This window comes from Lethenteron reissneri, chromosome 23, assembly GCF_015708825.2.
Source record: "Lethenteron reissneri isolate LAM-NWPU_2019-01 chromosome 23, ASM1570882v1, whole genome shotgun sequence".
Lineage (NCBI taxonomy): Eukaryota > Metazoa > Chordata > Hyperoartia > Petromyzontiformes > Petromyzontidae > Lethenteron > Lethenteron reissneri.
The window spans coordinates 15,296,147-15,322,660 of NC_083801.1; the positions used below are offsets into that span (position 1 = coordinate 15,296,147).

At 49.3% G+C, this 26,514-nt stretch overlaps 1 protein-coding gene across 3 annotated transcripts in view; it reads left to right on the forward strand.

Annotated features, from left to right (window-relative positions):
* Positions 1-26,514, forward strand: part of LOC133346082 (arf-GAP with GTPase, ANK repeat and PH domain-containing protein 1-like) — a 169,821-nt gene that overhangs the window by 113,197 nt on the left and 30,110 nt on the right. For all 3 annotated transcript variants that reach the window (XM_061557423.1, XM_061557421.1, XM_061557422.1), the window contains exons 12-14: positions 6,241-6,342; positions 11,863-12,012; positions 25,100-25,254. In XM_061557423.1, coding sequence (XP_061413407.1) covers positions 6,241-6,342; positions 11,863-12,012; positions 25,100-25,254 — 407 coding nt within the window. The remainder of the gene's footprint in view (positions 1-6,240; positions 6,343-11,862; positions 12,013-25,099; positions 25,255-26,514) is intronic.

The following is a 26,514-nucleotide window of genomic DNA, read 5'->3' on the forward strand; positions in this document are numbered from 1 at the left end:
CGTGGACGCGTCAACTCTCTCCCCGACGATGGCCGCGCTTTGTGTGTACCAGCACGTTTTAATTTTCTGCAACGCGCAAACCAAAAAGAAAGCCGTGCCCCCCCCCCCCCCCCCCCCCAGATGCGATTGTCGCCAGTTCCGACGGCGCTTGCAGGCGGCTGCCCCCCGTGGTTTTCCTTGGCTTGGCAGCAACAACCGGTCACTTGGAAGTGATGTGGGCGCGAAGGGATTAACGGCGGCAGCCTCGGCACGATCGCGCGCTAGCTGGAAGGCTGCCGCCCTTGGGTTTCGGAGGAGCTGCGAGTGCTCGTGGAGGTGGAAGAGAAAGGGTTTTGGTGGTGTCACGGGTGGGGAGGAGGGAGGATAGGCGGGTAGTTTGTGGGGGGGGGGGGTAGTGGGGGGTAGCGCTCGCATCGGTGCTAGCTATCAGCAGCACTGCTCGGAGTGATGAGATGGCGAGATAATTGGTACGGGCGGCATGCGTTCCATCACGGCAACACTCCAGTGGAAAGGCATTTAACACGCTAATGTGTCTCCGATTCCTCTTTTATTACCGCCGCCCTGGATGGGCCGAGGCTGGTGGGGGGGGGGGGGAAGAGAAAATGAGAGAGGGGCAGAGAGGAAGGCAGAAGAGAAGTGAATTAATGAAGCCTGGAAATAGATTTGTGTGCATTGAGTTGAGCGAGCTCCGAGAAAATCAGGGTAAAAGGGGAAAGGACAGACAAAGATACCAGCGTGGACAAACAGAGCTCAGGTCAGCGCACATTTAGCAGCTTCCTGTTAGAAAACTGCAATTTGTGGCGGGTATAAGTGGGGGTTGTATTTTGATGTCTTGAGCTGGCATTTGGCTGATTGGTTTCGTTATGGATTGCTCACGCTGCTCATGGAGAATGATCGTGTGATGTTGATTAGAGTGGGTTTTTTTCATCTTAGTTTGTGTGCACATTTCAAGAGTCACCTTCCAAATTCAACATCAGTGCTGACTTTCATGCTGCATCTAATAGCGTGGCACAAACAGCAACTGAACTGAAAGCCGTGTTAAGGTTTTGATAATTTATTGAGAAACGGGGGGGGGGGGGGGGTGGAAAAACAACAGCGTGATTAGTTGCTAATTGACGTGGACTGGCATTTTTGATCGAAAATGGAGCTCGGAGGTCGACAGTAATTACATTCCGGATCTAGCGTCTTAAAGGATGCGCACTTTTAATCATCGCTAATGAGTGATGCTGTTTTGTGTTTTTTTGGGTTTTTGTAATCCGCGGAATCGCGTTTGAAGGGAGATCTTTAGATGTAAGAGAGCGCGCGCTGTGGTGCGTCGTTGTGGGCCGCAATTACACGGCCGCCGATTAGAGCAAGAGCAAGTGCTGGTGGTAAGCGGTGAGATGTGGGAGCTGGGGGGGGGGGGGCCCATGTGGATCTCCAGGGTGTGGAGAGCACCGTGGCAACACCCCAGAAGGACCGTGTCAGAGAATGTGCGTCGCTGTACGTGACTCAACATTCGCTGCATCACGAAGAGCGGCGCATGCTGCGTTATGCGCATATGTATGCGTGGAATATACCCCCCCCCCCCCCCGTGACCGCACAGGATGGTGGATGCCCTCATCCAGCAGTGGATTGACAAAAGAGCGTTACATGTCAATAAGAACCTAAATGAATCGGTGTATCCCTCACCTGCTGTGACGCACGGATCAGAGACATTGACGGTGACGAGGACAATGGAAGAAGCATGCTTGGAATGACACTGAGAGACAGGAAGTGGGCTTGGGCAAGACTTGTCACCAGAAGGGATAGTGGTCAAGACTGATGATGGAGCAGCAGCCCAAGGAGGGAAACATTGACCGTGGAGACGGATCGACGAAATAGTATTTGTTTGCGGGAGCTGGTTGGATTGTTGCATCGCGAGACCGTGAGCATTGGCGACGGCTTGGGGAGGCCTTCATCCAGCCGTGGTTAGATCGTGGCCGATGATAATGATGATGTGCATCATGTGTATATACTGTGTGTATGTGTGTGTATTGGATGTCGGGAGCGGTAGTGTAGCGGTTAGCGCGCTGCGCTATGAATCTGGCAACCCGGGTTCGATTCCCGCCCAGTGACGATTATCTGAACCGGTCCTGGGCCTCTCCTAGGTCGACTCAGCCTTAAATGAATACCTGGTGCGGTGTGTAAACATCGCCACTGGGGAGACAAAGGCGGTCGGGCGTGGTGCTGGCCACCCACCCCCTCGCGTACCGTTCTGGCCTTCATAGGTGCTCGCTAACAGCACTTGCCCCTACAGTCTGTTAAGGCTATACGGGGATCTTTGTTGTATTGTTGGATATGTTGGTTTGAGTGAGATTGAGAGATGGCACCCTGTGGGTAGAGCAGCTGGAGTCCCAGCGGTCTTGAGTTCAAATCCCAGAAATTCCAGCCAATGCCATCTCACAACGTACTTGCATACAAACATACTGATTAGCCACTTACATCGTAGATATGTTCCACATTTAGCGGTCTACTTTATAAAGTATGATTTGCGATTATACAATTGGAAGAAAAAAAGCTTATTTAATACTCATTATAATGACAACCTATCCAGGAATGTTTGGTCAACAACAATTAACATGTATGTTCTCAAGTGTGCAGGTGATTGTTCAACTATTTACGTACAATGAATACGAAATTGGGAACAAAACGAAAAAACACCTACTCTATATTATATATTATTTAATATGCATAATCTACAAAATCGTTATAGAAATTATTATAGAATTCATCGATGATATTAAGCAATTTTTATGTCACGGTGGCATTTTTTGGACTGAAATTTGTTTTTCCTTGTTATCGTGTAACACTCCCCACTATATGCAGCAATGCTTTCAGATCCCTGAAGCAGAACCGTTACGATGGCCCGATTGTTTACAATCGCGGTTGTGCGGTGGCGCAGTTGTTAGTGCACTGCGCTACGAACCTAGCAATCTGGAGTTCCACTCTCAATCGAAGCTAACATCTGAACCTCTCCTTGGGCCCGCTTTCTCTCTCCTGCGCTGACCAGCATGGTGAAACGTGGTCAACCAATCCCCATGACTGACACGGTACCTCCGGAGAGGCCTTCATCGACACAATACCTTTGAATAAAAAAAAGATCCCCTTACTGATCTTTCCACACGAGGCAGTATTGGATCGTGTGCATTCTGCAAATAAAAAAAATCTCAGCAGCGCGTCTTATGTCCTGACTTTGCCTGCCACACCAGGACAGCGTGATGACATATTTCATTGTTTACCGGCACCGTGCTCGCACGCTTTCACCACAGCCCATTTATTCTGAGTGTTAATAGACCCCAAATTGCAGTAAATGCGTTGTGTGTAAAAGCATTTCTGGGCGACGCAGTGAGGAGCACTGCTTGCGGTCATGATGGGCAGGTGATTGACTCGATGCTCATTATGGGTTTAACAGCCTCCCAAGAGCGGGGCAGATTTAGGATCCCGATTATTTTATTTTTTTTCTCATTATTTTATTTTGGGGTGGGGAGCGGTGGTGGGAGGTGAGGGGGAGGGGCAGTTGTTGTGGTGGAGGGCGGTTGAGGTGGCTGCGGCAGTAATGGATGTCCCGGTTGGAACTTGGGAGGGGGCCGGTGGGAAAAGTGGGGGGGGGGGGGGGGGGCGACGGGGGGGGGGGCGAGGGGGGCCGTTGTGCAGGGTTTGTTAATTCAATTGCCATTTCTTGGTGGAGTGTGGGGGAAGATAAATGTGAGCGGGAGATATCGCAGGGTGTCTGCGTGGTCGGTTAACCGCACTGGGCGCTTTGCGGCCGCGGCGGCCCCTGGCGGCGTAACGACCATCGCGGCTCAGCGCGGCACTGCGGCGCGTCGCAGGCACCAGCGCCGATGCAGAGACGATGGCTTTTGTGGCTCTGCGTTGTGTTTCCGACTGTTTTACCGATTTTTGGCATTGTGTCTTTAGCTGGCGATTGCACTCCTGCCGTTTGAATGAAACATTCGAAAAACAGAGATTTTAACACTGATTATTGCCTTACTATTTATTCAAAATTCTTCAGCATTGTATTTTTTCTACTTTTTTCGCTTATTTGCGACGATTATATTGTAGGTGTATTGCGCCTCCTTTTCCTTGTATTGTTTTCCCAGCTCGTCTTACCAAAGAGATATTTCTATCAATGAGCTGACACATGCTTGAAGGAAACCATCTCTCTACAAACCTGTTTTGCACTTTTCAAGAGACACAATTTAGTTCCGGGGTGAGGATCACTGTGCATCCAGTTTGCCAGCAAATGTTTGTAACCTGCCCTACAGGAATACATATCGATAATGTTCAGCCACGGCCATGGCTAAACACATGACAAACCCTGGCCCCAACACTAACCATAACTCTATCCGTAACCCTATCCCTGCTCAATACATCAGCCGGGCCCCCGAGGGCCCCGTGTCACTCGTGTCAAATAAGATAAATCCAACGACCGAAGCCGGCGCTGATTGAAAGTGAACCTCTCTGATCGGCGTGCACGTCACAGTTCATTACTCGGCGACACGGATGAACGTGCTAATTATTTATCTAACGAGTCCACTTACACGACGCTGAAAGGAAGGTCGGTCTGCTGCGAGTCGCCCTCGCGGAGGGCCGCTTGGCCAGGAAAGGGTTAAGTATCTGTCACGCTCAGTAATAGACTCCACCAATGGGCAGTCACCAGGCGCTCTAGCCTGCCATTATCCCCCACTCCCCTGCCTCCCTGCTCCACCTGCCCCCCCATTACCCTCCCTATTCTCGACCACCACCACCGCAACCCCCCACGCTAAATGATGCTACGCGGGGGCCTCCCCTGCTGCTGCCACGCCGCGTGTGCTGGGGTCCGGGCGGTGGGGGCCTTAAGCTGTCACGAGCAGACCCATGTGTCGCGCGAAAAGGGATATTATAACGTGCCGCCGCAGTGCCCCGCAAAGGTAATTTATTATTCATGCTGTTCAAACCTGCCTATTCATTTTGAATGTCTGCGCCGGCGAAACGGGAAGGCGCGCAAATGGCTGACTAATGTGCGCGGTGATCACGAGCTGTGCGCCTCGCCGTCGCTGCCAACCGCCCTCCTCAAGGCTCACTTTGTGACGCCGGCCAGCGCTAGAAAACGTACGTCCACGTGCTGGGGAGAAGGGGTGGCGGGGGGAAGGAAGGGAAGCGGAGGGAGGGGGTGGGCAACCAGAATTACCATGTCGGATTTGCATGATGGGTACCTCCCGTGTATCCTCTGCAGCAGCCAACGCCAGTTCTAGCTCTTCCACGTGGTGTGCCTCTCAACGACGTGCCCACATTTCGTTGCCTTGTTATCCCTCCCCTCTTCTCTTCCAAAGTGACTTTGGTCGTGCCTCAAAAGTGTGAAAAGATGGGTGTTTGAGACAGGAGTATTCTCCGCGTTATTGTACGGGTCAGAGAGTTGGACTGTAACCAATGGAAAACAAACCTCTGGCCGTTTAAGACAGTTGCATGCGGAGGTTGGTAGGAGTTTCATGGGAGGATATGGTTGGTGGCTTGAAAGTTAGGAATTGAACATAGTGACGACGTTTTGCAGATACAATTTGGAAGAGGAGGTTTTGTTCGGTGGGTTACGCGTGCAGGATGGAGGAGGGCAGGCTACTGAGACGGCATTGGAGTGGCACCCAGAGATCGGCAACCAAGGGGAAGACCTAAAACTGGATTGTAAGATATTTGAGGAGAGGAACTTGAGGGTTATATTTCAGCATGACATTGAATATGGAATCGATGGCAAGGTGTGGTAGCATCCGGGGCATTTGTCAAAATGACCTCTTGACCTTCACGGGACCATCCGTGTAAAAAAATCTAATAATCTTAAACTTGATTCGCTTCTTTTTGTGTTCGACAAGCATCAGTGGAGGAGGCAAGACCTAAATGGTACGGTTGCATGTGCTGATGGTTGTATAACTGATTTGCATAATGATCCTTTGATTTGGGGATAGAGGGAAGAAAACTGAGAGGCAGAGCCATGCAAGAAGTGGAAAAACAGTGTCGTGGAAAAGACTGACCAGGACTGGACAGTTGTGGAGACAGATGGCAGATGGGAAGATAGGAAGCCGTGAAAAGATGCCATCTACCACCTGACCCTGGTGGTGGCAGAACACAGTGATGGCGTCGATGTTGAGGAGCATCGCTGGCTCGTTGCAGAAGGGCTCTGCGGAATGATGATGATGGTGGTGATGACGATGGTGATGATGATGAGCGTTGCACTCTTTCTCGTTGCAGGAGTGCAGTCTGAGCGCTCTGCCAGCACCACCAGCCTCGCCATGCACCAGCGCTCCGCTTCGCTCTGCAGCTCCGAGCACTGGATTGACGGCGGCGTCTTCGGTGAGGCTACGTCCGCCCTCGCTTCCGGCCCCTTCCCCGGGCTCTCTTCCTCCCCACGAAGCCCTCTCACCCCTCAATCCCCGACTTCTTACCACAATCTTCTCCAAATCCCATCCCGTTTGCCTCCCTTACCCGCCACGGCCTCACGTTTCACAGGCTCTGTTCCACGGATGCAAACGGCCGCCACAGTTTGTGACGGTTTGGCTCTGGCCAGATCCCTCTACTCATTTCCTTAACCTTTGAGCTTGGATATAATCGCATTAAACTTGTTTTGTTTTTTCTATCAAATATTTAAACTTGCCAGAGCCACAGAGGGTGATTCGTGTGTCTCTTTTGTAAATCTGTGCAGCTGCCACTGGGGAATGCAGTGATTGATTTTAGAGAATTAAGCAGGAGGGGAGGGGCAGCTGTGTGAATTTGGACACGCCAGGAATTGCATTGTGGTTTTGCATGAATGTTGGCATGGGCACCCACCCCGTTGCTTTGTGGAACCGTTAGATTCCACGTTCGTATACAAGAGCCATGGCCTAGCATCTTGTGTGAATTGTGACACGTATGCACACATATGTATGTTGAACTTCTTTCGCACTGTACGTAGCCAACCGTGCTGATCGGAGGTGCGGGGGAAGAACACCAAACTAAACACATAAAGCAGTTCTAGATTTTAAAATTACACAACTCCAGTGGCTTCCTAACATAAGAAGGAAACGCATTTCAGACGGCCGCAGAAGCGCATCTGAAAACGCGCGATGCAGTGACCGTCTTTGTTTGATGACTCGCCTTAAGCCGTTGCGAGGATGACCAGAGTTCGCGTGATGGTTTATGCTCCTTCACGAGATCAGCAAGGTAGCGTGGTTCATTTGTGGCAAGTAATTTGCGTGTAATGAGTGTGACCTTATTTACGCATTCGATCGGCAACAACACGCCAAAGGTTTCTCTTGAGCTCTCACCAAGAGGAGGAGGAGCCCCTGACAGGGCTGGTTGTGGCGACAATTTATAAGCTACATTTCAAACAACCAACACAAACGTCTCAAAAGCACTCAGGCTTTGTGCGTTATGCAAAAACCATCCGGATTTTCTGAAAAAGTGCGTTGTGATCCTATTGTGATTCTCGTCAGTTGGCTACGTACGGTGCGAAAGAAGTTGAACAGACATACGTACATCTAATTATATTTGAGCAAATGTGACCGACTGATAGCAGCGGCAGTGATGGCAGATATACAAAGCACTTTTCCAGGAAATGTATTATTTTTTGCATCATGCGCAAAGGCTGAGTGATTTGTACACAGTTTTGGGTGCGTTTTTTTATTTGTGGTTTCCTCAGCATGCAATATTTCTCGTTTTTTATGGGTTTTTCTCACCATTTACAGATTTAGTGAAAGCTACATTGCAGGTGAACATTTGTTCACAAAAACTAGTTAGTGGATGGTTAAATGCACAGATGCTGCCGATGAATGCGAGGTTCGATGTAGTTGTCCATCCAGTATGACTTTGTTTCATGTGCAAGCAATAATAGGTATTAAAATTGACATCTTGCCTCCATAGCACAACAAGCTCACTCCACAGAAGTGACACCTCGACTCTCCCCGAGAGACCTTTAACAAGTGGTTGGATTTCCCAAACCAAACTAAACATGCCCAAAATCCTCGTTAGCAGGAATTAATGTACCTTAATGTATCTCCGCCATCCCGTGAAGTTGAGATTCGTCCTTGTTGGGTTTTTTCTTTCTCGTGTGAGACTCGGTTACAAATTGCGGAGACTCAGCAGGGTTCCAGACTGCGTGGCGTGTCGCCACGTTGCGCGCGTCTCTCCTGTGTGAGTGTTGCCATTAAAAGTGATTTCTGGTGCGATGCACGGGAGGCGTGCCGCTTTAAAGCGCCACGTTCCCCCGCCGCCGCCACCACTGCCATCAATGCCTCCAAAACCATCGCCACCATCATCAATACCATCACCGCCGCCACCATCGCCACCATCGCTACCATCGCCACCATCGCCACCATCGCCATCATCAATACCATCATCGCCGCCACCATCACCATCAATACCATCACCGCTGCCACCGCCGCCACCATCGCCACCATCGCCATCGCCACCATCACCACCACCGGCACCATCATCACCACCGCCGCCATCGCCATCGCCATCATCAGTACCATCACTGCCGCCACCATCACCACCACCGACGCCACCACCACCATCGCCACCACCTCCACCACCACAAGAGCCTCGGTAACCGCACGCCAACTGATGAGCACGGTCCCTGCACGCTCGCACCAGTTTGTTTCACTTCACAGGGCCCTCGTTTGTATAAAAATTCACGATGCAAAAAAAAAATCCCTGCAGGAAATGTGCAGTAATAAGAGGAAGCGTGCTTCTCGGCAGAGGCGTTGCCTCAAAGGAAAGTACGGGGGTTGCTTTATTTAAAGCAGAGACGGTAATTGATTTATTCATCAGAAGAACTGACGGTGTGATCTTTCGTTTGGCATGTTGATCTTGTATCTTCACTACAACCGGTAATGATGGGAATATTTTTTTTTACGTGAGCGTCTCTTGACTTCACCTCATTTTAGCTGACTACAAAAAGCTGACCCTTTTTTGATTCTTTTAAAAAAGAAAGAAAGGTAAAGCGAGAGACGGCGGTTGATTGTTCTGTTGCGCAAAGTCTCCGCGAGTCAGGCAAAGGAACACTGTAATATCGAGTAACCTGGTTAAGGGTTCGGAATTCAATATGAAGACCCATCTAATTAGCGTCGGCTCTATCAGGGTTGTAATTATCTGGAATGTAATTTGGGAAGGGATTTGATCAGGTCCATTTAATCCCATCACCAATGCCTTGATCCCCCTCATTACCCTCAACTCGTAGAAGGGCCAAAACCAGGCGGGGGGGGGGGGGGGGGGAGCTGTGGGGAGGGGTGCGGCGGGGCTGAGGACTGGAGAGAGGGGCTGCTGTGTAAGTGGGAGCTTGGGGACGTGCGTGGACTGTGGGTGGATGGCGGCACAGAGTCGGGCGCTAGGCCGGTAGAACAGGGGGGGAGGAGGCATCCTTTTCCTAATGGGGTTTTCTTTAAAAAAAAAAATCCGTCCGTGACTTTTCCTGTAACCGCTAGAGTTCTAGCGCTTGCAGGGCATCTGTGAAAATGAGCTTCATAGCTCATCGGATTCCTCCAGTATAAATACATATTCTGATTCTGTTCTGAGAAAATTAACTCGCGTGCAATTTTCCGGCTCCGTTATTTGCAGGAGCTTCTTCATTCAGCGATGGAGAAATGCTCGCACGGCGAAAGCAGCTTTTATAAAATAGTAAATAGATGTAACGGCATCAAATGAGTATCGTCAGTATCGTTGAGTGGGAAAATATTTTAAACAGTGCTCTATTTGTAGGATACGCAATTAAAGCTCACTTTGCTAAGTATTTTGAAATAACACGCGGAGCTTCACGACTATATATATCTTTTTAAAACGTTAATTAATTTCTTACTCTATATATAACATTAGGGTACTGTGAATAATCTTCAGAGACATTCAATATCAACAATTTCAAGCAGAAAATGCTCTTACTACCTAATCTGCAAAGTACGTGGGCAAATCGTTGGGATGCGGAATTGAGCAATGAAAATTGAGGCTCGTGGTGCTTTTGTTTCAGGACAACTGAGCGTGCATTTCCATTTCACGTAGAGCAGAGGCAGAGAAACAAAACGAAAACGAGGTTGGGGCATCAGAAAATTACTCGATTGTGGTGAAGGGGCAATTGCCGTCGTGTCACTTCCTGCACAGAGCGAATTAAACTGGGGCAGCCGCTGCTGCACAGGGCGTCTAGGTGGCCCGGCGCTGCCATGGCTGATGGCTCATTTGGTCTTCAAACTTTTGCGGTAATGAGGGCATCTCTCTTTTTCCGTGACAGAGCCCACCCCCCTCCCCCCCAACACCCCCCCCCACCGCCACCCCATCACCCCCAAACCGGCCTCCCCACCAACAACCGCACTCCCCGCGACCCTGACGCTCTTCAGTGCACCCGGAGGGATGGAGCACTAGATTAAGTGGTGTCGGGTAATTACTGAGGAGCAGGCGGGTCAAACGCTGTTGTCATCTCAATCGCGGCGCGAATGCCTCGTGTTCCGTACGTGGCGATGTCGTGCCGCTGGTTGTACAGCGCCCGGGACGCGTGGGGCACGTGAGACGCGTGGCGCACGGGCGAGTAGCAAACTCGACACGGGTCGTGCGTCGACGACTTTTGCTGTAAACAATTGTATTTGGAACTACCAGCGCACAAGGTGCTGGATGGAAAAACTTGCAGCGAGGGTTTCCACGTGACGTGAAATACATATATATATACCGTGTAATAGAGACTCGACCTAAACTCGTGTGAGTATTCCTTCACCGCGTTAGATTGAGAGTATTTTAAAACGTCACAACTATCACAGCAGTCTTGGTCAGGACGCGTTCCTCACTGTTACATTTCAAGTCGCGATAATTGAATCGGTATCGGCGTATGACGGCGATATTAAGTAAAAGTGAGTAATTCGAGAGCTGGAGACCTCGCGAGAGCACAGCTGCTGTTGTCTCTGAGCCCGACGACGAGGGCGTCTGTGCCACGCGGGGCCCCGGGCGCTGCCTCGTTATTTACGAGCGGCCTCAGGGGCCGGGGACCGGGACATCGGGGAGGGACGGGGGATGGGGGGGGGAGTTGAGCAAGGGATAGATTATCCGGTTACACGTCGTCGTCGTCCCCACCCCACCCTCGAGTTCTCTCCATCCATCCCTCCTCGCCTGCTCGCTCGCACGCTCGCCAGCCCCCGTCCTCCCTCCCCGAGTTTACATCCATTGAGCCCCGTCGGCCACGGCGACGAGCGGGCCGTCGCACCTGACAGTGCCGCCGTGAGGAGGCCGTGCCCGCACGGGCGCGCTGTGAGCAAACTGGCCGGGGGGGTGAGGGGGGCGACAGCTGCGGGAGCGCCGGGCGCCAAGCGACGTTCGAGCTTGACGCGGCAGCGCTTCGCAGGATCACGCGCCTTTGAAACGGAGTGCAGAAATTACCACAGCGCGGGCATAATTGCTCGTATTTACATTTTGTTTTCATCAGTATTTAAAAATGCATTCGAATTTTTTAAAGTGTTTACGCAGCGGCTTGCTTGTGCCAACAAAAAACTTCATATAGTGCAGTTTGTAGTTTATATTTATTTCTTTTCATCATACGCTGTGCAGTGCTGTTTTTTTTTAAATGTACATGCGTATATTTTTGCCAATATTTAAAAAGCTCATGGAGGATAACAAAGTCCCGTTTTAAGTTTTCACTGCCCAATGAGTTTGGTTTTGTCACCAAGGTCAGCCACGCGACTTCAAACGGCAATGTTTGCAATGCATTCAGAACCTCCAGCCAGTCCTACAATGCCGTACCCGCATCCTCCTTAGCCAAACACCGGCCCCACTAATTTTCTTATAGCCGACCAGTGGACGGCTGACGTGTCTTGTGTGTACGTGCGTGTGTACGTGCGTGCGTGGCTCGTACCGCGTGTGCCGCAGACGACAGCGCTGTGGACTCGTCACACTTCAGCCCGGGCTCCCCGACGGGCCGGCGCGACGTTCCCCCGTCGCCGCACGCCGCCCGCAGGAAGGGTCGCTGGAACAAGACGGTGCGGAACGGCCGTCCGGAAGGCACCACCAACAACGAAGGTGAGCCACCGGCTGGACGTAGGTGTGTGGGGAGCGGTAGTGTAGCAGTTAGCGCGCTTCGCTACGAACCTGATGACCCGAGTTCGATTCCCGCTCACGGCCACCACCAGTGACGATTGTCTGAACCGGTCCTGGGCCTCCCCTAGGTCGACTCACCCTCAAGTGAGTAACTGGTGCGGTGTGTAAACATCGCCACTGGGGAGACAAAGGGTGTGGTGCTGGCCACCCACCCCCTCGTGTGCCGTCCTTGATAGGTGCTCACTAACAGTACTTATCCTAACAGTCTGTTAAGGCTATACGGGGGATCTTTGTCTTTTATCTTTGCACGTCGAACTTCTTTTGCAACGTACTTAGCCAACCGCGTTAATCGGAGGTACGGGGGAAGGACAACAAACTGAATACAAAAAGCAGTTGTAAAAAAAATATTCATCATTATCAGCCATTGTCTATCCACTGCTGGATGAAGGCCTCCACATGCTCAATCCCTTGCACTCGATGTTACCATTTGTTTCACTCCTGCACATGGAGTGGTCTTGTGCTCTTCTTCCCTTGTCCATACGTGAAGTCAAAGATCCCTACTCGAGAAGCAGCAGCAGTAGCAGCAGGAGGGAGTGGGTGCTGTTGGCGCAGCATTCTTCATTGCAAGGCCCGCGGGCCACTGGCGGCCCCTGGTGGCCTTTAGTGCGGTCTCTGACGTGTGCCCCCCAACAATACACAAATGTGAAAAGACCCCATCATTCTGTCAAATCCAATGGTTTCAAATGTGTGGTGGCCCTCGCACTGATGTCTTATCGGCGAATGTGGCCCCCCTCTGAAAATTAGTGAAGCACATTGTGTTAAGCGAGGTTACGGCCAATGCAGCACAGACACGGAGGGCGTGGGGGGAGCCAGCGCTTTGCCGTGACAGTGCTGCGAACTCGTTTGAGGTCGAGGCAACCTGGGAAAAAGTGCACATCAGCGGTGAACAGCTGCCATTTAAGGTGGTCATCTTCAGAGTGTTCATCGCATAAAATATCAAACCTGTACACTCTGTGAAAGTAATTTTGCCCTTGTGCATTTCTAAATTTGCAACATGACATTGTGGAACACCGTAATGTGTGTGATTGTGTCGGTGACAAGTGCAGCTGTCTGGACCATCGTGATCGTTGACAAAGATGGGGATAATCCACCAAGTGAATGAAACAACTTGGTTAAATCTTTAATTTGGAGCTTTCGTGACTGCAGGAATTACTCTTTGGTTCTTTCGGTAAAGTCACGTATAAATATAAAATAATAAATTAAACGTCGTATGCTATTATTTAATTTATTATTTTATCTTTATACGTGACTTTACCGAAAGAGTAACTTGGTTAAAGCAGTCGATGTACCTTGATTCAGCTAATCGAGCCACACCTTTTAAAACAAAAATTCAAAACGTGATATTTTATTTTTGGAGTTGAGGTCTTGTTGAGAAAAGGCGATAACTGTCCACATTTTTAAATCCTTTATATTAAGTTCGCGTGCTTGCGTGCTTGCTTGCTTAGGACCGTGCAAATCTTTCGGTCGTTTTTTAACCCACTTCCCGTGATCCAATCGAGCTGACATTTTCCACACAGACTCGTTGTGCCAGACAATTAATGTTCGTGAAAAAAAATTCCCAAAATTTTACACTTTTTAGGCAAAATTTTTTTATTTTACATATATTCAAATAGAACTCATTCTTGGCTTTGGCTGAACGTCACACTATAAGAGCCCAGAGCGTAACCCCTCCACAGGCCGTGGCGGAGTAGCGCAGTTGGTAGCGCCCTCGCTTCCCATGCCAAAGGTCGCGGGATCGATCCCCGCGTCCTCCACAGGCAAATATATTTTTAAATCCTTTATATTAAGTTCGCTGCCACGCATATAAAGGATTTATAGTGAAAAACTTTGTTTTTACGGGTTATACTTATTAATGATGAAAAGGCACTTCAGTGGTGAAGTGGGGCACCATGGTGGCGAAACGTGATCTCCCTCGCCCAGGACACAGGACGACGTGGGTTTTGATACAGTCCTTGACGCCTGTATATTTGGAGTTGGCGTGTTCTCTCTCCCCGTGGTGACATAGACTTTTTTCGGGGTCCTCCAGTTTTGCCCTCCACATTTTAGAAATATGCGTATAGATTATTTGACTACATATAAATAGTCCCGCATATGATATAAGCCCCCTCAATGAGCTATCATATGTGGCCAGGTCACCTCTGAAAGAAATCGAATTAATCAATGGGCTTTACCATGTACATAGATTAGTTTAGAAAACTAAGAAAGGCCTCACGGTGGAGGAGAGTCAGCGAGTGAATGAGCGAGCTAGCGAGTGTAAGGAGAAAGAGGAGTCGTGCAAGATAGTGTGCGAAGAGCGGTGACGGCGCGTGAAGTCATGATCAGGTGACCCAGGGCCCGATTGCGTTGGATCCGAATCTCTGCGGCTCTTAGCATCATGGAAGAACATTCGCTCCCAAACGCCGGACAGAGTGCCGAGCTGATGAGGCCTTTAAGCCCACATCAAATTCTTGGGGTGAGATACTGGAGTATATCATGTCTGACACCTGCCCTGCTCACTATGTGTTAAGCAGCTGTGAGCTAATTCCCTGTAGGTGATTTTTGACAGCCCATAGCAGATCTGGTTTATAGCCGAGGCGGTATGTTTAATAGGATCACTGAGACATGTAATGTATTTTTTTTCTCGCTTTTGGGGCGGAACTCTGCTTGTTACGTTGTTGCGACGTGCATTACGATTAATTTCATTTTATAGGAAGAATCACATAATGGGGAGATTTAAAATGAAATCTCAAAGATTGGATTTCGGGGGAGTAGAATTGCCGCGCCGCGTGTGGCGTTTTAACGCGTGTCGGTTTAAACGCGGCTCCCAGCGATTGTGCGCTGAAAGCGGTCGGGACGAAAAGCGCTGGTTCCTGAGAGAGCAGGAGTTGCCCACAGCCTCGGGCACTGACAAACGCCGTCTTGAATAAGACTTTGGACATCGGGGACAGTCGAGAAAAGCTGCTTTGATACGGCGGTTATGGAAGGCCATGTTTTTTGTCAGCACATTTTTCACGGCGAAACTCCACGTATGCGTTTCTAAACTGCCGACAGCTGAAAAATCGGAGCTGTCGTGATGGTTAATTTTTATCTTGTTCCGAATGAGAGACAGCCGTGAGCTTCAGAGCACACACCCACCGAACACCCACGTGCACGCCCATGCGTACGCATGTTAACGTACACGCAGGCGTGTTCACGTGCACATGCGTCTAGATGTACGCACGTTCACTTACACGTGGACGTGTTCAAAAACAACACCAATGACAGCCGCCATTCACCACTACGACACTTGTGCCAGACTAGGTACCCTTTGAGGCCACGTGAATTGTCGAAGGCTCGCTGGCAGGAGGTCACCGGGCCATGGGTTGACCGACTGAGATGACTGGCAGATGCACAAACTGTGCTCCCCACTGTGCTAACTTGTTACATTTTAGCCGCCCGGCGCTCTGCTCATTGTTGTGAGAGTCACTCCTTCGCCCTCCGGTGTTGCTGGAGGATGATTTCCGTCAACTGCCCAGTATCGTCCTTCACGAACCTCCTCCGCAGAGACCGATCTTTCCACCAAATGTGATACTACGTGTGTGTATATATTTGTAAATGAGGTTCCCAAACACCTAAATACACACATGCACACACAGCCACAACGACACATACTCACAGGCAGGCCACACAACAACGCACACTCGTACTCATGTACCCAGAAAGTGTATGCTTGAAAAAGACAAAGATCCCTCGTTTTGGCCTGAATAGACTATTGGGGCAAGTGCTGCTAGCAAGCACTTATTTAAGGCCGGCACGGCACGCGAGGGGGTGGGTGGCCAGCACCATGCCTGGCCACCTTTGTCTCCCAAGTGGCGATGTTTACGCACTGCACTAGTTACTCATTTGAGGCCCAGGACCGGTTGAGATAATCGTCACTGGTGTTGGCATTGAGTGGGAATCAATCTCAGGTCGCCGGGTTCATAGCGCAGCGCCGCTAACCGCTACACTACCGATTCCCCCAGTCACAGGCAGACCAGATAACAGCGCGCACTCGTACTCACACACCCGGGCAAAGTGTACACCTAAACACGCACGCACGCACACACAGGGCTACAATTAGACGCACACACGTACCCAACCGCCTGGCACACGGGGACACCAGGACTCTTGAGTGGGTCGCAAGCGCCGCGTTACCAATCCACTTCGCCCACGAAAACATTGCTAACAATGACGGGGTGGGTGGGTGGGTGGGCGGGCGGATGGGCAGTGCTGCCCTGAAAATATAAAAACGCCGAGAAAGAACCGTAGAGAGCGAAAGAAGGAGAAAATAATAACACTAATAGCGAGGAGGGTTTGCGAACTATGACGGAACGACTCCCCGCGCCCATCTCGCTGCGTCTTACGTGTAGTGATGCGAGCCAGCAGCTCCATTTACGGCAGCCGAGGCACGCGAATCAATTTGTTTCTCGCCAACCCTCATTTTTATTTTTTTTGCTGCTTTCACCCCCCCTCCTCCTCCACCACCGACAACCCCCCTACCCCAACTCCCACCGCCACCCTCTCCTCCCCGTGCATCCTTTCCCTCTCACTGGTGCCCCCCCCCCCTCCTCCTCCCTCTCCTCTACTCTGCTCCTCCTTTTATGTTGTAACTGTTTGAGTCTGCACATGTGCTCTGGAGTCATTTTTAATGGCAGCGAGAAGCTGCTGCGCGTGAGTGAAGCGCCGTCGTAATTTAATGCGATGCCCGCTGCAGCCCAGCGGGGCAGCGGAGACGGGAGCAGCAGCAGCAGCAGCTCGCGTGCGTCTCCGCGTCTCCTGCTCGTGTCTCTGCGTGGTCTCTGGCTGTCTCTTTGTCTCGCTGGTGGGAGTCTCTGTGCGTCTCTCTTTGTGTGTGGGGAGCGGTGGTGTAGCGGTTAGCGCCGCCGTGCTTCGAACCCGGAGACCCCGAGTTCGGTTCCCGCTCACGGCCAACGCCAGTGACGATTATCTGAACCGGTCCTGGGCCTCCCCTAGGTCGAGTCAGCCTCAATTGAGTAACTGGTGCGATGTCTGAACATCGCCACTGGGCATGTGGTTGGCAACCCCCCGTTGTGTGCTGTGCCGGTCTTCATAGCGCGAACAGCACTTGCCCCAACAGTCTATTAAGGTTATACGGGGGATCTTTGTCCTTGTGTGTCGCTCACCGTGTATGTCTTTGTGCCTGTCCGTGTCTCTTTGTGTGTCTGGTTGTGTCTCTTTGTGTGCGTCTCTTACCGTGTGGCTCACTGCGTTGTGCCCCTGTACGTGTCCGTCTCTCGCTGTGTATTTTTGTCTACACGTTTCTTTTGTTTCCATGTCTCCCGTCTTATTTGTCTTTCCAGTCCCCTTTGTGTCTCTGTCTTTCTGTATCTCTCAGCCTTGTCTGACTGTGAGTACATATCCGTGTCTTTCTGTTTCTCATTATGTCTCCGTGTTTATTTTTTCCCGTGTCTGCCTCCCCCTGTCTCTTTTTGTTTATGTTGTGTCCATGTGTCACTCGGTATATTTTTGTCTTGGCACCCAGTTCACGTGTTTATTTGTCTGTCTGTCAGTATTTACCTCTGCATGTTTTTGTCTCAATCTCTTCCCCCATTTCTCTCATTTCATTGCTCATCTCCGGCTCGTGATGTCTCAATCCAGCCACGTCTATCTTCGTCACAGTGCCTCGTTATCTGTCCATCTACCCATCGACGTCTCCTTACAAATATCGACCTTCGAGTGTTTAACAATCTATATTTCCACGACCCTTTATATTATACCGGTCTGTAAGCTTCTTTATCGGTCTCCCTTGAGTTTGCGGTCAGGTATCTCATTTGTATTATCGAACTATGTATCTAAACTACTAACTCTAAACTATTTTTTTTATTTTACCAGGTAAGGCCCACTGAGCTATATAGCTCTTTTTCAGAAGCGACCTGGCCATAAATGATAGTTCAATCAAGTGGCTTATTACGTAGAAATGTATAGTAGCCGAATACTCTAAAGACATGTGGATTCTAAATGTGGAGGGAAAACCCGGAGGACCCGGAGAGAAATTCCACGCGACCACAGGGAGAGAGAACATGCAAACTCCAAATGGCGTCAGGGTCGGTATCGAACCCACGACCTCGTGCATACCAGGCCGAGGGAGTTAAAATCTCGCCACCCAAGATGATGTCTCCTGTGTCTTTCCCCCGCTCTCACGCTCGCTTAATTCCACTCTCCTCCCCGTTCCCCTCCGGCCAGCGACTGCTTCGAGCGCCATTCTCACAAATGAGTGGCTCCGAGCCTTAATGGCTTCAGACGGCACCGTTATAATTAAAAGCCCATCAGGTGTGCAAATTATATTTCTCGCGTTATTGCACGTAGCGAGGGGCTTGTCCAAATAACAGATGGCAGGTTGTCTACACGTGCAAACGCCCAATTACCAGCGCTAATTGCACGGAATTACCATGCTCATAAAAGTAAACAAATCAAAGCAATCAGGAAACAATGTACTTCATATTTATTAATCTTTAACTACTGAATTAGGCAGGTGATACCTTTTTGTCTGCAGTTTAAACACATTTTGTTAATTTAATTAAACATCTGGGATTTGTTTTTTCTGCCTTCAGAATTGTCACTTAGAATAGAATTTCGACAGTAGATGCTAAGGATTCTAATAATAAACAATTTCCATTATCCACCCAGGAAAGCCTCACAATGCCTCAATACTCTTTTTAAGAGTGCCTTTCCCGAAGAAAACATGCCCAGTAGATGTCTCTCAAAGATGCGCACAGATGGGTTCATGAACCCAGTAACCCAGTGAGGTTTCACAAACCTGTATGTGAGCCACCAACCCTTGCCTCCACGGCGCTCCCCACCACTCCCGGTGCATGTGTTTAGATCACATGACCCAGGCATTACCAAGGTAAGTCACCCCCAGTGACAGCCAAACGACTCTGGTAAAAAAGTGTCTGGTGACTCCTTTCTGTCAATACCCTCCTCTGTGCAGGACCCCACACGTGTCCCAACGACAACCTCAACCCTCGGCGGCGCTGATTTGTGCCCTAATATACACGCGACGACACAGAGGCCGGTCGTTTGTCCGCCCGTTAGACCGCCCACGTCCGTGTTTAGCGCCCCCCCCCCCCCCCCCCCCCCCCGTTGCCGTTCGCACGTTGACGGCATCACTGCTGGAAAATGTTTCCGTTTTATCGGAAAGCTGTCATCGCGGCGCTGCGACTGCCTTTGACCACCCCGAGGATGATTACGCTTTCAGTCTTCTTGGCCGCAGCCAGGCCAGCAAGTCTCAAGGCCGGAGGAGGCAGGGGTAAAGGTCGCCAATGTCTCTGTGATTGTGGGTCCTGGTGGGGCCTGGTTGGGCCGTCGTCGCTGACACAGAGCGATGCCGGAGCGTTACTGTATGGCGGTTGTGGAGATGGTGGAACTGATGGCCCAAAAGTCCCCGACACATTCGGCGTGTCGGACGAGACGATATCTCCTCTGACAGGGGCGAACGGCAGAATGAAAGAGCTACACAAACCCCCGTGAACTCTGCCCAACGCACACCTGTTATTCTATGGAAGATAAGGCACGGAGGTCCTGTCAGTGTGTGCTTTAACACGCGTGCCGCTTTGTCATTTTCTCTCGGCCCGTCCAAAGTTCAGCCGTTGACATTTGCAGTGAGTGCCAGGGTGGCTCTCACTTGAGCCTCGGTTGTCGGTGACTGGAAGAGGTAGAATCAGGGACTTGGCTGCATAAAACACCTTGCGTGACATTTCCCCTCGGTTTGTACCATGTACGATTAACCACTGAGAAGGAATGTCGCTTGTTATGATTTATTCCACCGGACTTGCACCCACTTGCCGTGCTGGCCCATTAACCGTCTTGTCGCACATCTCTTCTCATCACTCCTCCCGCGAGTCCTATACAATGACAAGACTTTGTGTTTTTGACTGTTGATTGAATTACTGTGATGTACTTCTGTATAATGTAATTGATAATAATAGCATTCTTGGTTCTTTCAGTAAAGTCACGTAGAATTGAAGATGAATCCCTGCAGTCACAGAAGCTTTAAATGATAATAATAGTTTATTTTATTTTCCCGAGAAAGTCTCGCAGAGTCTCAACACTCTACCACGAGTCTCCCACATTGAGAGGTTTCACTAACTCCGTTTATATCTGTGGTGGGTGGAAACCAGAGTAGCCAGAAAAAAATTCACGCGTATATGTGGATAAATCTCAAAAATCCACACAGATGGGTTCATGAACCCACTTCCTGTCCTGGTGTCACCTGAGCACTTTACAGCCCAGCAGGTTTTTGAGTATCATAGTACTCTGCGTGATCCACCAAACGTGACCTCCAAAGAGCTAGATCACGAACATGCACCACCACATCCAAGTTTCGTTTCCTCTTGTCGATGGTTTCTTGTTCTGTTATTGTTCTTTGAGTTTGAAATGTCTTATTAAATGTTATTGGTATTATCATGCAGACATCATTTACATCATTAGGACCGTGCAGATCTCGGAGAGAGGGAAAGGCAAGTGGGCGATTTGTTTGATCACGTAATTAAAAACAATTTTACGGAGGGGGTAAATGGCACTATCGATAGCGAGAGTGATAAATGAATATCTATATATTTACACTTGTAATAAATAAAGGGTTCCCTCGAGGCGGTAAGGATTTGGCCTCCATTCTTTAGCGTCTCAGCTCTGCCTCGCTCAGGCACGCTCTGGCTCGCGAGCGGTATCCATTCCAGGAATCGATGTGGCCAAAACCAATTTAGTCGATTCCTCGTTGGTATTTCGGTGACCCTATACACGAGAGGTGCACCTGGGGGGTGAAAAAAGACCTGCCTATTTTGTTCCCCTCACCACTCCGAAAGGTTTAGACCGCTGTTGTACGTCGCAAGAGCAACGTTGGCGGCGTTTGTCTAAATCTTAATGTTGTAAGTAAATATTTAGCAATAATGTTCTATTCCTTTCATATACGTTTGATGTGAGGGATGCTCATAATTGTTAAATAAAATGTGGGCATGGGTTAGAGATAGCCAAATTGAATGCAACACGTAAGAATAGAAATCGGTAATGGGTGTTTTATCTGAAATAAAAAACAACTGCTTTGAAAACGAATTTCTGATCTGGTACTCTTGGAAGGGAAACATTTTCTCCCATGGCAATGTTTAGCCAGGAATGCCACAGCCCTGTGGGTGAAGACATTCTGAATTGCCCAAAATGGCCTTCAGTTCCGTAACAGAAGATGTTTTTCCATGAAATATTTATATTTTAAAGGCGTCGGTGATTCCCACCCAATTTAACCTCGGTTTCAGCAATGGCTGGATCACCGTACAGAACCAGCATGACTGTCGATGTGGAGTCAGCTGTGTCCCACTGTTAACCACTGCTCTGAATTGTTCAGTTATAACTGAAAGTTTACGTTCCTGCTCAAGCCTCAATCTTGTTTGCGCGGTCACAAATTGATTAATTCACTCGGGAATCTGTGTCATTCATTGTATTTCTTTAATGTTAATTGGGAACCGTTTTCATTGCATAATGATAACGAATTAAAACTCTTTGTCAGAACACTGCTGGATGAAGCCCCCCTCCCCACCCATCCATATCATGGAAGTTATTGTATGGGTGCCGCTATGGTCAGATGTTATCTCCCTCGCCTGGTATGCAGGAGATCGTGGGTACGATCTCGACCCTGACGCCTGTATATTTGGAGTTTGTATGTTCTCCCCGTGGTCTTGTATATTTTTCTCCTTACCCTCAGGTTTTTCCCTCCACATTTAGAAACATGCCTTTATATTATTTTGCCGCTATAAATTTCCCCATGATAAGCCACTTCTTTGAGCTATCATTTGTGGCCAGGTCACTTGGGACAAAGAACTACTAGATTAGTGGGCTTTGCCTGGTAAAATAAAAATAATAGTTCAATAGTCATCAGGGTTATTTGATGATACTTCACACTATTCACTTGCACTTTCGTCGAAACAAAACTATTTTGGAAATTTACCCATTGAAGGCCGAACTGTAAATAATCAACATTTTACCAATTGCAGGTTTAAAATAGGCGAATAGTATGAGGATTACGATGAAGATATTTTTTATTAGTAAAATATAGTTTTGGAGAAAAAAAATAAAACATTTGTTATCCCATAGTTAATGCACACATTGTGAAAACCCCCCAAAAAGTAGTTGTTTTTTTAGTTTTTTCAAAATGCTGTGGACTGGCTCAGTTCTCCAGGGACACTAATGAGGGTATTCGCTATTCTGCGTTTCTCCACGTTTTTTTTTGTTTCATTCCACGCGCTCTTTTGTTTGAAAGAAAAAAAAAACCCATCTTGTGAATTATTTGACCGCAATGGGTACGAGTCACAGCTCATCAAGTTGGCGCGATCCTTATTTAAATTTCTCCCCTTTTCCAAAAAACGAGTCCGGAGTAGTAAATAAATAGAAAATAATAGGGCAGTCGTGACGGGCGAGCGGAAGAGCGACGAGTGGGGACAGCGAGTCGACGCTATAATGGCCTGCGCCGGCTAATGCATCAATGGGTGGAGCGTCCCAACATTTTTGTCGACCCTCTGTACGTGCGGCGTGTGCGCGGTGTGCGCGGCTCAAAGCGCAAAACGTGCCGTTAAATCGCGCTGACAGCATGACACACATAATGACAGACGTTAACTTGCTCGTATTGATCTTCCCTCACTTTGACGGCGAACACATAACAAGGCGTTTTTTGATGAGATTACAAGGTGTGGGGGGGGGCAGGGGGAGGGTGTGGTAGAGGGGTGGGGGGGGTGCGGGAGAGGGGGCCGTGGGGGCATGGGGGGGGGGGCACAGCAATCGCGCGTTCACGCTTGTTCTTTGTGACATCTCTCTGTCTCTCGCTATATATATTTTTTGTTACAAATTTTCCTCCGTTTCTCTCCCACTGAGGCGGCCCCCCCCCTACCTCCTGCTCCCTCGCCATCCCAATCCTACCCCATCCCTCGGGCTCCTCCGTCAGTTCTCGCATCTTTTCTTCTCGCGGCATGACCAAAGGTGAGGCTGGGAAATTTGCCTGCGATGGACTGCTTAACAAACATTTATGTTGGAAGCAGGGCTGAGGCAGGAGGCAATTACACGACATGCGATCTTTGATTCTCCGTGGTGGGTGTCGGCATACCGATTTGCTTTGTGGACATTTTATATTTGATCATTTCCTGGTTTTGGGTTATTTGTGCTGGGGGGTTGGTTGGAGGAGGGGTTGTGGATATGGAGGAGAGTTTTATTTATTTTATTCCTTGTGCCTTGTTTTTAATTATTTCCTCAAATCGAAGCCGCTACCAAGGCATTTTGTAAAACGCTGTTATTTGTAATGAAACAGCGGGCCAGGGGCATGTACCTTTCTCTCCGCTAAAAAAAAAAAAAAAGGACTGAGAAAATTAACGAAGGAGCGGAGGCTAATCGAGTTGAAAATTTCACGCATTACGCACGCGGGTGCGGCGCGTGTTTTGGCCATGGTCGGACGGGGGCATAAATAAAACAACGGGCGGAGGTAATGGACCAGGGTTGGTGGAGCGCACGGGGGCCCTGACATTTAAGCAACAGCGTTTTAATTTGTTGCTTCGTTTGGCGGCACGGGCGCCGAGGTCAGCGCGGGTCTGACCTGCTCCCCCCCCCCCCTTGCCCCCGCCTCCCACTACCCCGCATCCTCCCACACCGATGCGTGGCCGTTTATTAAACACCGAGCAGCGGGTCAGCGAGGAAAAGGGCAGCACAGTAGCAGTCGTGCCGTTTGCCAACCGAATTCCTACCACCTGCCGGCAAGGTGTGAGAAGATATAGCACGAGTTCTTTTTGTATACGTGTAGAAATTTCATGTTTGTGATAAAGTGGGGTTTTTAGAGGCATCCGTGGGTAGGTTTTTTTTACTCTCATTGGAGGAAATATAAATAGGTAAATTTGCCATTTCATATTTGTAATTTTTTGGTATTTATTTGTTGGGCAATGTCATAATCTTATTCGCTAACAATATGGTTTTCCATGCCGAGCGATGCGACTGATTGTCGGCATTGTCGTCAGCGAGCAGGGACACGCGTCAAACCTCCATCTCAACTTTGGTGAAAAGGCAGCGGGCAGTATTTTGTCCCTAATTAACACGTTTTCGCAATATTTTATTTTTACTGCGGCAATTCTTTTTTTTACCTCTCGTAAAAAGATGCTGAATTTCAAAGGTGGGTTTTGATCACCTTTGACACCGGCAGTCGATGCTAAACAAGGAGAGAGAAGCGGCGAACGGGGGGGGGGGGGGGTCAGAGCCGCCCTTTGATTGCACGACGAAAGCCCCCCGTTTAGATTCGCCGTGCTGTGTGTGTGTGTTTTTTTAACGTGTGTCCGTGCCGCGGTCCAGCCTCCGATAACCTCGCGTGGTCTCTTCCTGTGTTAAGTGGCGAGCCACGAGCACCGCTCCTCTTTTGATTACGCCGTAGGGTTCATCTCTCGGGCGCCGTGAGTCTCTGGAGAAAATGCTTGGCTTGTTTATTTATTTACTTATTTTGGCCCCTTTAGCCCCGGTTTTTTGTCCTCCCCCTTGACTTTCAAGATCAGTTGTACTTGCTCACACTGCCCCAATTCCATCCCCTCCTTCCCCCGATGTGATAAATAATTAAATGGAAAATAAATGGAGTAAACTGAATTTGTTATGTTGTGTGCCTCAGATATATTTAATACATTAAATGTAGGCACCCACATATTCTTCAATTAGTAGCATTCTTGTCACCTGTGTTCTGTACACATACGCTGTTGGCCAACCTCTGACACTGCTGGAATGGCATTTTTACACTATCACTTATTACACTGAATGCAAACATAATATAATTCGTGACGTGCATCATTTTCGTGTGTGGATTTTCTGAAGATACGTTCGTGACACACGACGGTGGGCACAATAAGTGGCCACCAGTGATGTGGCAGTGTTTTTTGTTTGGTGTATATTTATTTGTTTTGTTTAATAATATTTTAAGGCTTGTTTTAATACTGCATCTCCCATCCCCCAACCCCCCCCCCCCCCCACCACCCCACTATTGCAGATCCAGAAGAGACGTTTGAGTTTGTGCTGGTGTCGCTGTCGGGACAAACTTGGCACTTTGAGGCCCCCAGCTGGGAGGAGCGAGACGCCTGGGTTCAGGCCATCGAGGGCCGCATCCTCGCCAGCCTGCAGTCCTGCGACAGCCGCAAGACGAAGGTCAGGCCCGAAACGATGAGACCATTCGAGCAGACGATGCCTTGCTCAGCAATGCCTATCTTACTTCCATTGGTATCGTTTGTCCCCAGGTCTCCCTCGCTGCGGGGAGGGACGCGTCACCTTAATTTGTCCACGCGGGTGGCACTGACTTGAATCGTAATCAGAAGGTTGAGAGTTCAAATCCAGGTTGGGGGTCGTCTCGCACGATTATGTCTCGGAGGTCGTGAAAATGTGCTCGTTTGAGATGGCCGGCTGGCTCAGGAGTCACAGCACTGAATCGGCACCGTTGAGATTCTGGGTTCGAGTCTGGGTTTTCAGTCGCCTGTGATTAAACGATGTTCTCAGCTGTACTGATCTGATAATCTCAGCTTGGTCACCGATGACTGCATATAAAAAAAAAAGTTTAAGTTTTTCACTGAAGTTGACAAACAAAGCCCAAAATCAGTTTGACTACGATCATTTGAACGTGTCTGTTGAAAGAAAGTGTCACGTCCTTAATATGGATAAAGAAGTCAATGGAAGGAACCTCGGGAGTAGTTTAGAAACATGCGTTTAGAGTATTTGGCTGCTATAAATTTCCACGTGATAAGCCATTGCGTTGAGCTATCATTTGTAGCCAAGTCGCTTCCGAGTAAACATCTATCTAGCCCAGTGGGCCTTACCTGGCAAAATAAAAAGTTTAGTTTAGTTCTGATATCGTTCTCTACGAGAGTTCTGAAAGGATGCTTTGTCTCATGGCACGACACCGAGAGCGCAATTGGGGAGAAATACTACATTATAAATAGAGTACCTTTTGTGCAAAGTGAACAGTGGCTGTCCCATGGAGAGACTGGTTCTCACAAAGGAATGTGGAATTTCCACCGCTGAATTAGGACATCCGGTGGTGGTAAGCACTACCGCATGCCCATTTGAGCACGGAGAGGCTTCTTGTTTTAAATAAAGGATATCAATCCTGTTTTAAAGGATCGGTGGTTTTTAACCTTTTCAGGCACCGACCATAAATCACCGAGAGACTTCAGAGTGTGGTGACCATGAAAACTGAAAACTCGCCGCACGTTTAGCACCGAGCACAGTTACGTCGGCCCGCAATGTTGTGAATCCCTGCTCCAGAACCTCACGGAAGTTGCTTCCAACTCCACGCATCGCCTAGCTCGGCCACGGTTCAGGGTGCCGTGCCACTCGGCTCAAAAACAGATTCTCGGTAGGTCACCATCGGTCAGCCTCGGGGTTATGCTCGGCTTTACAATCCACGGCGTGAAC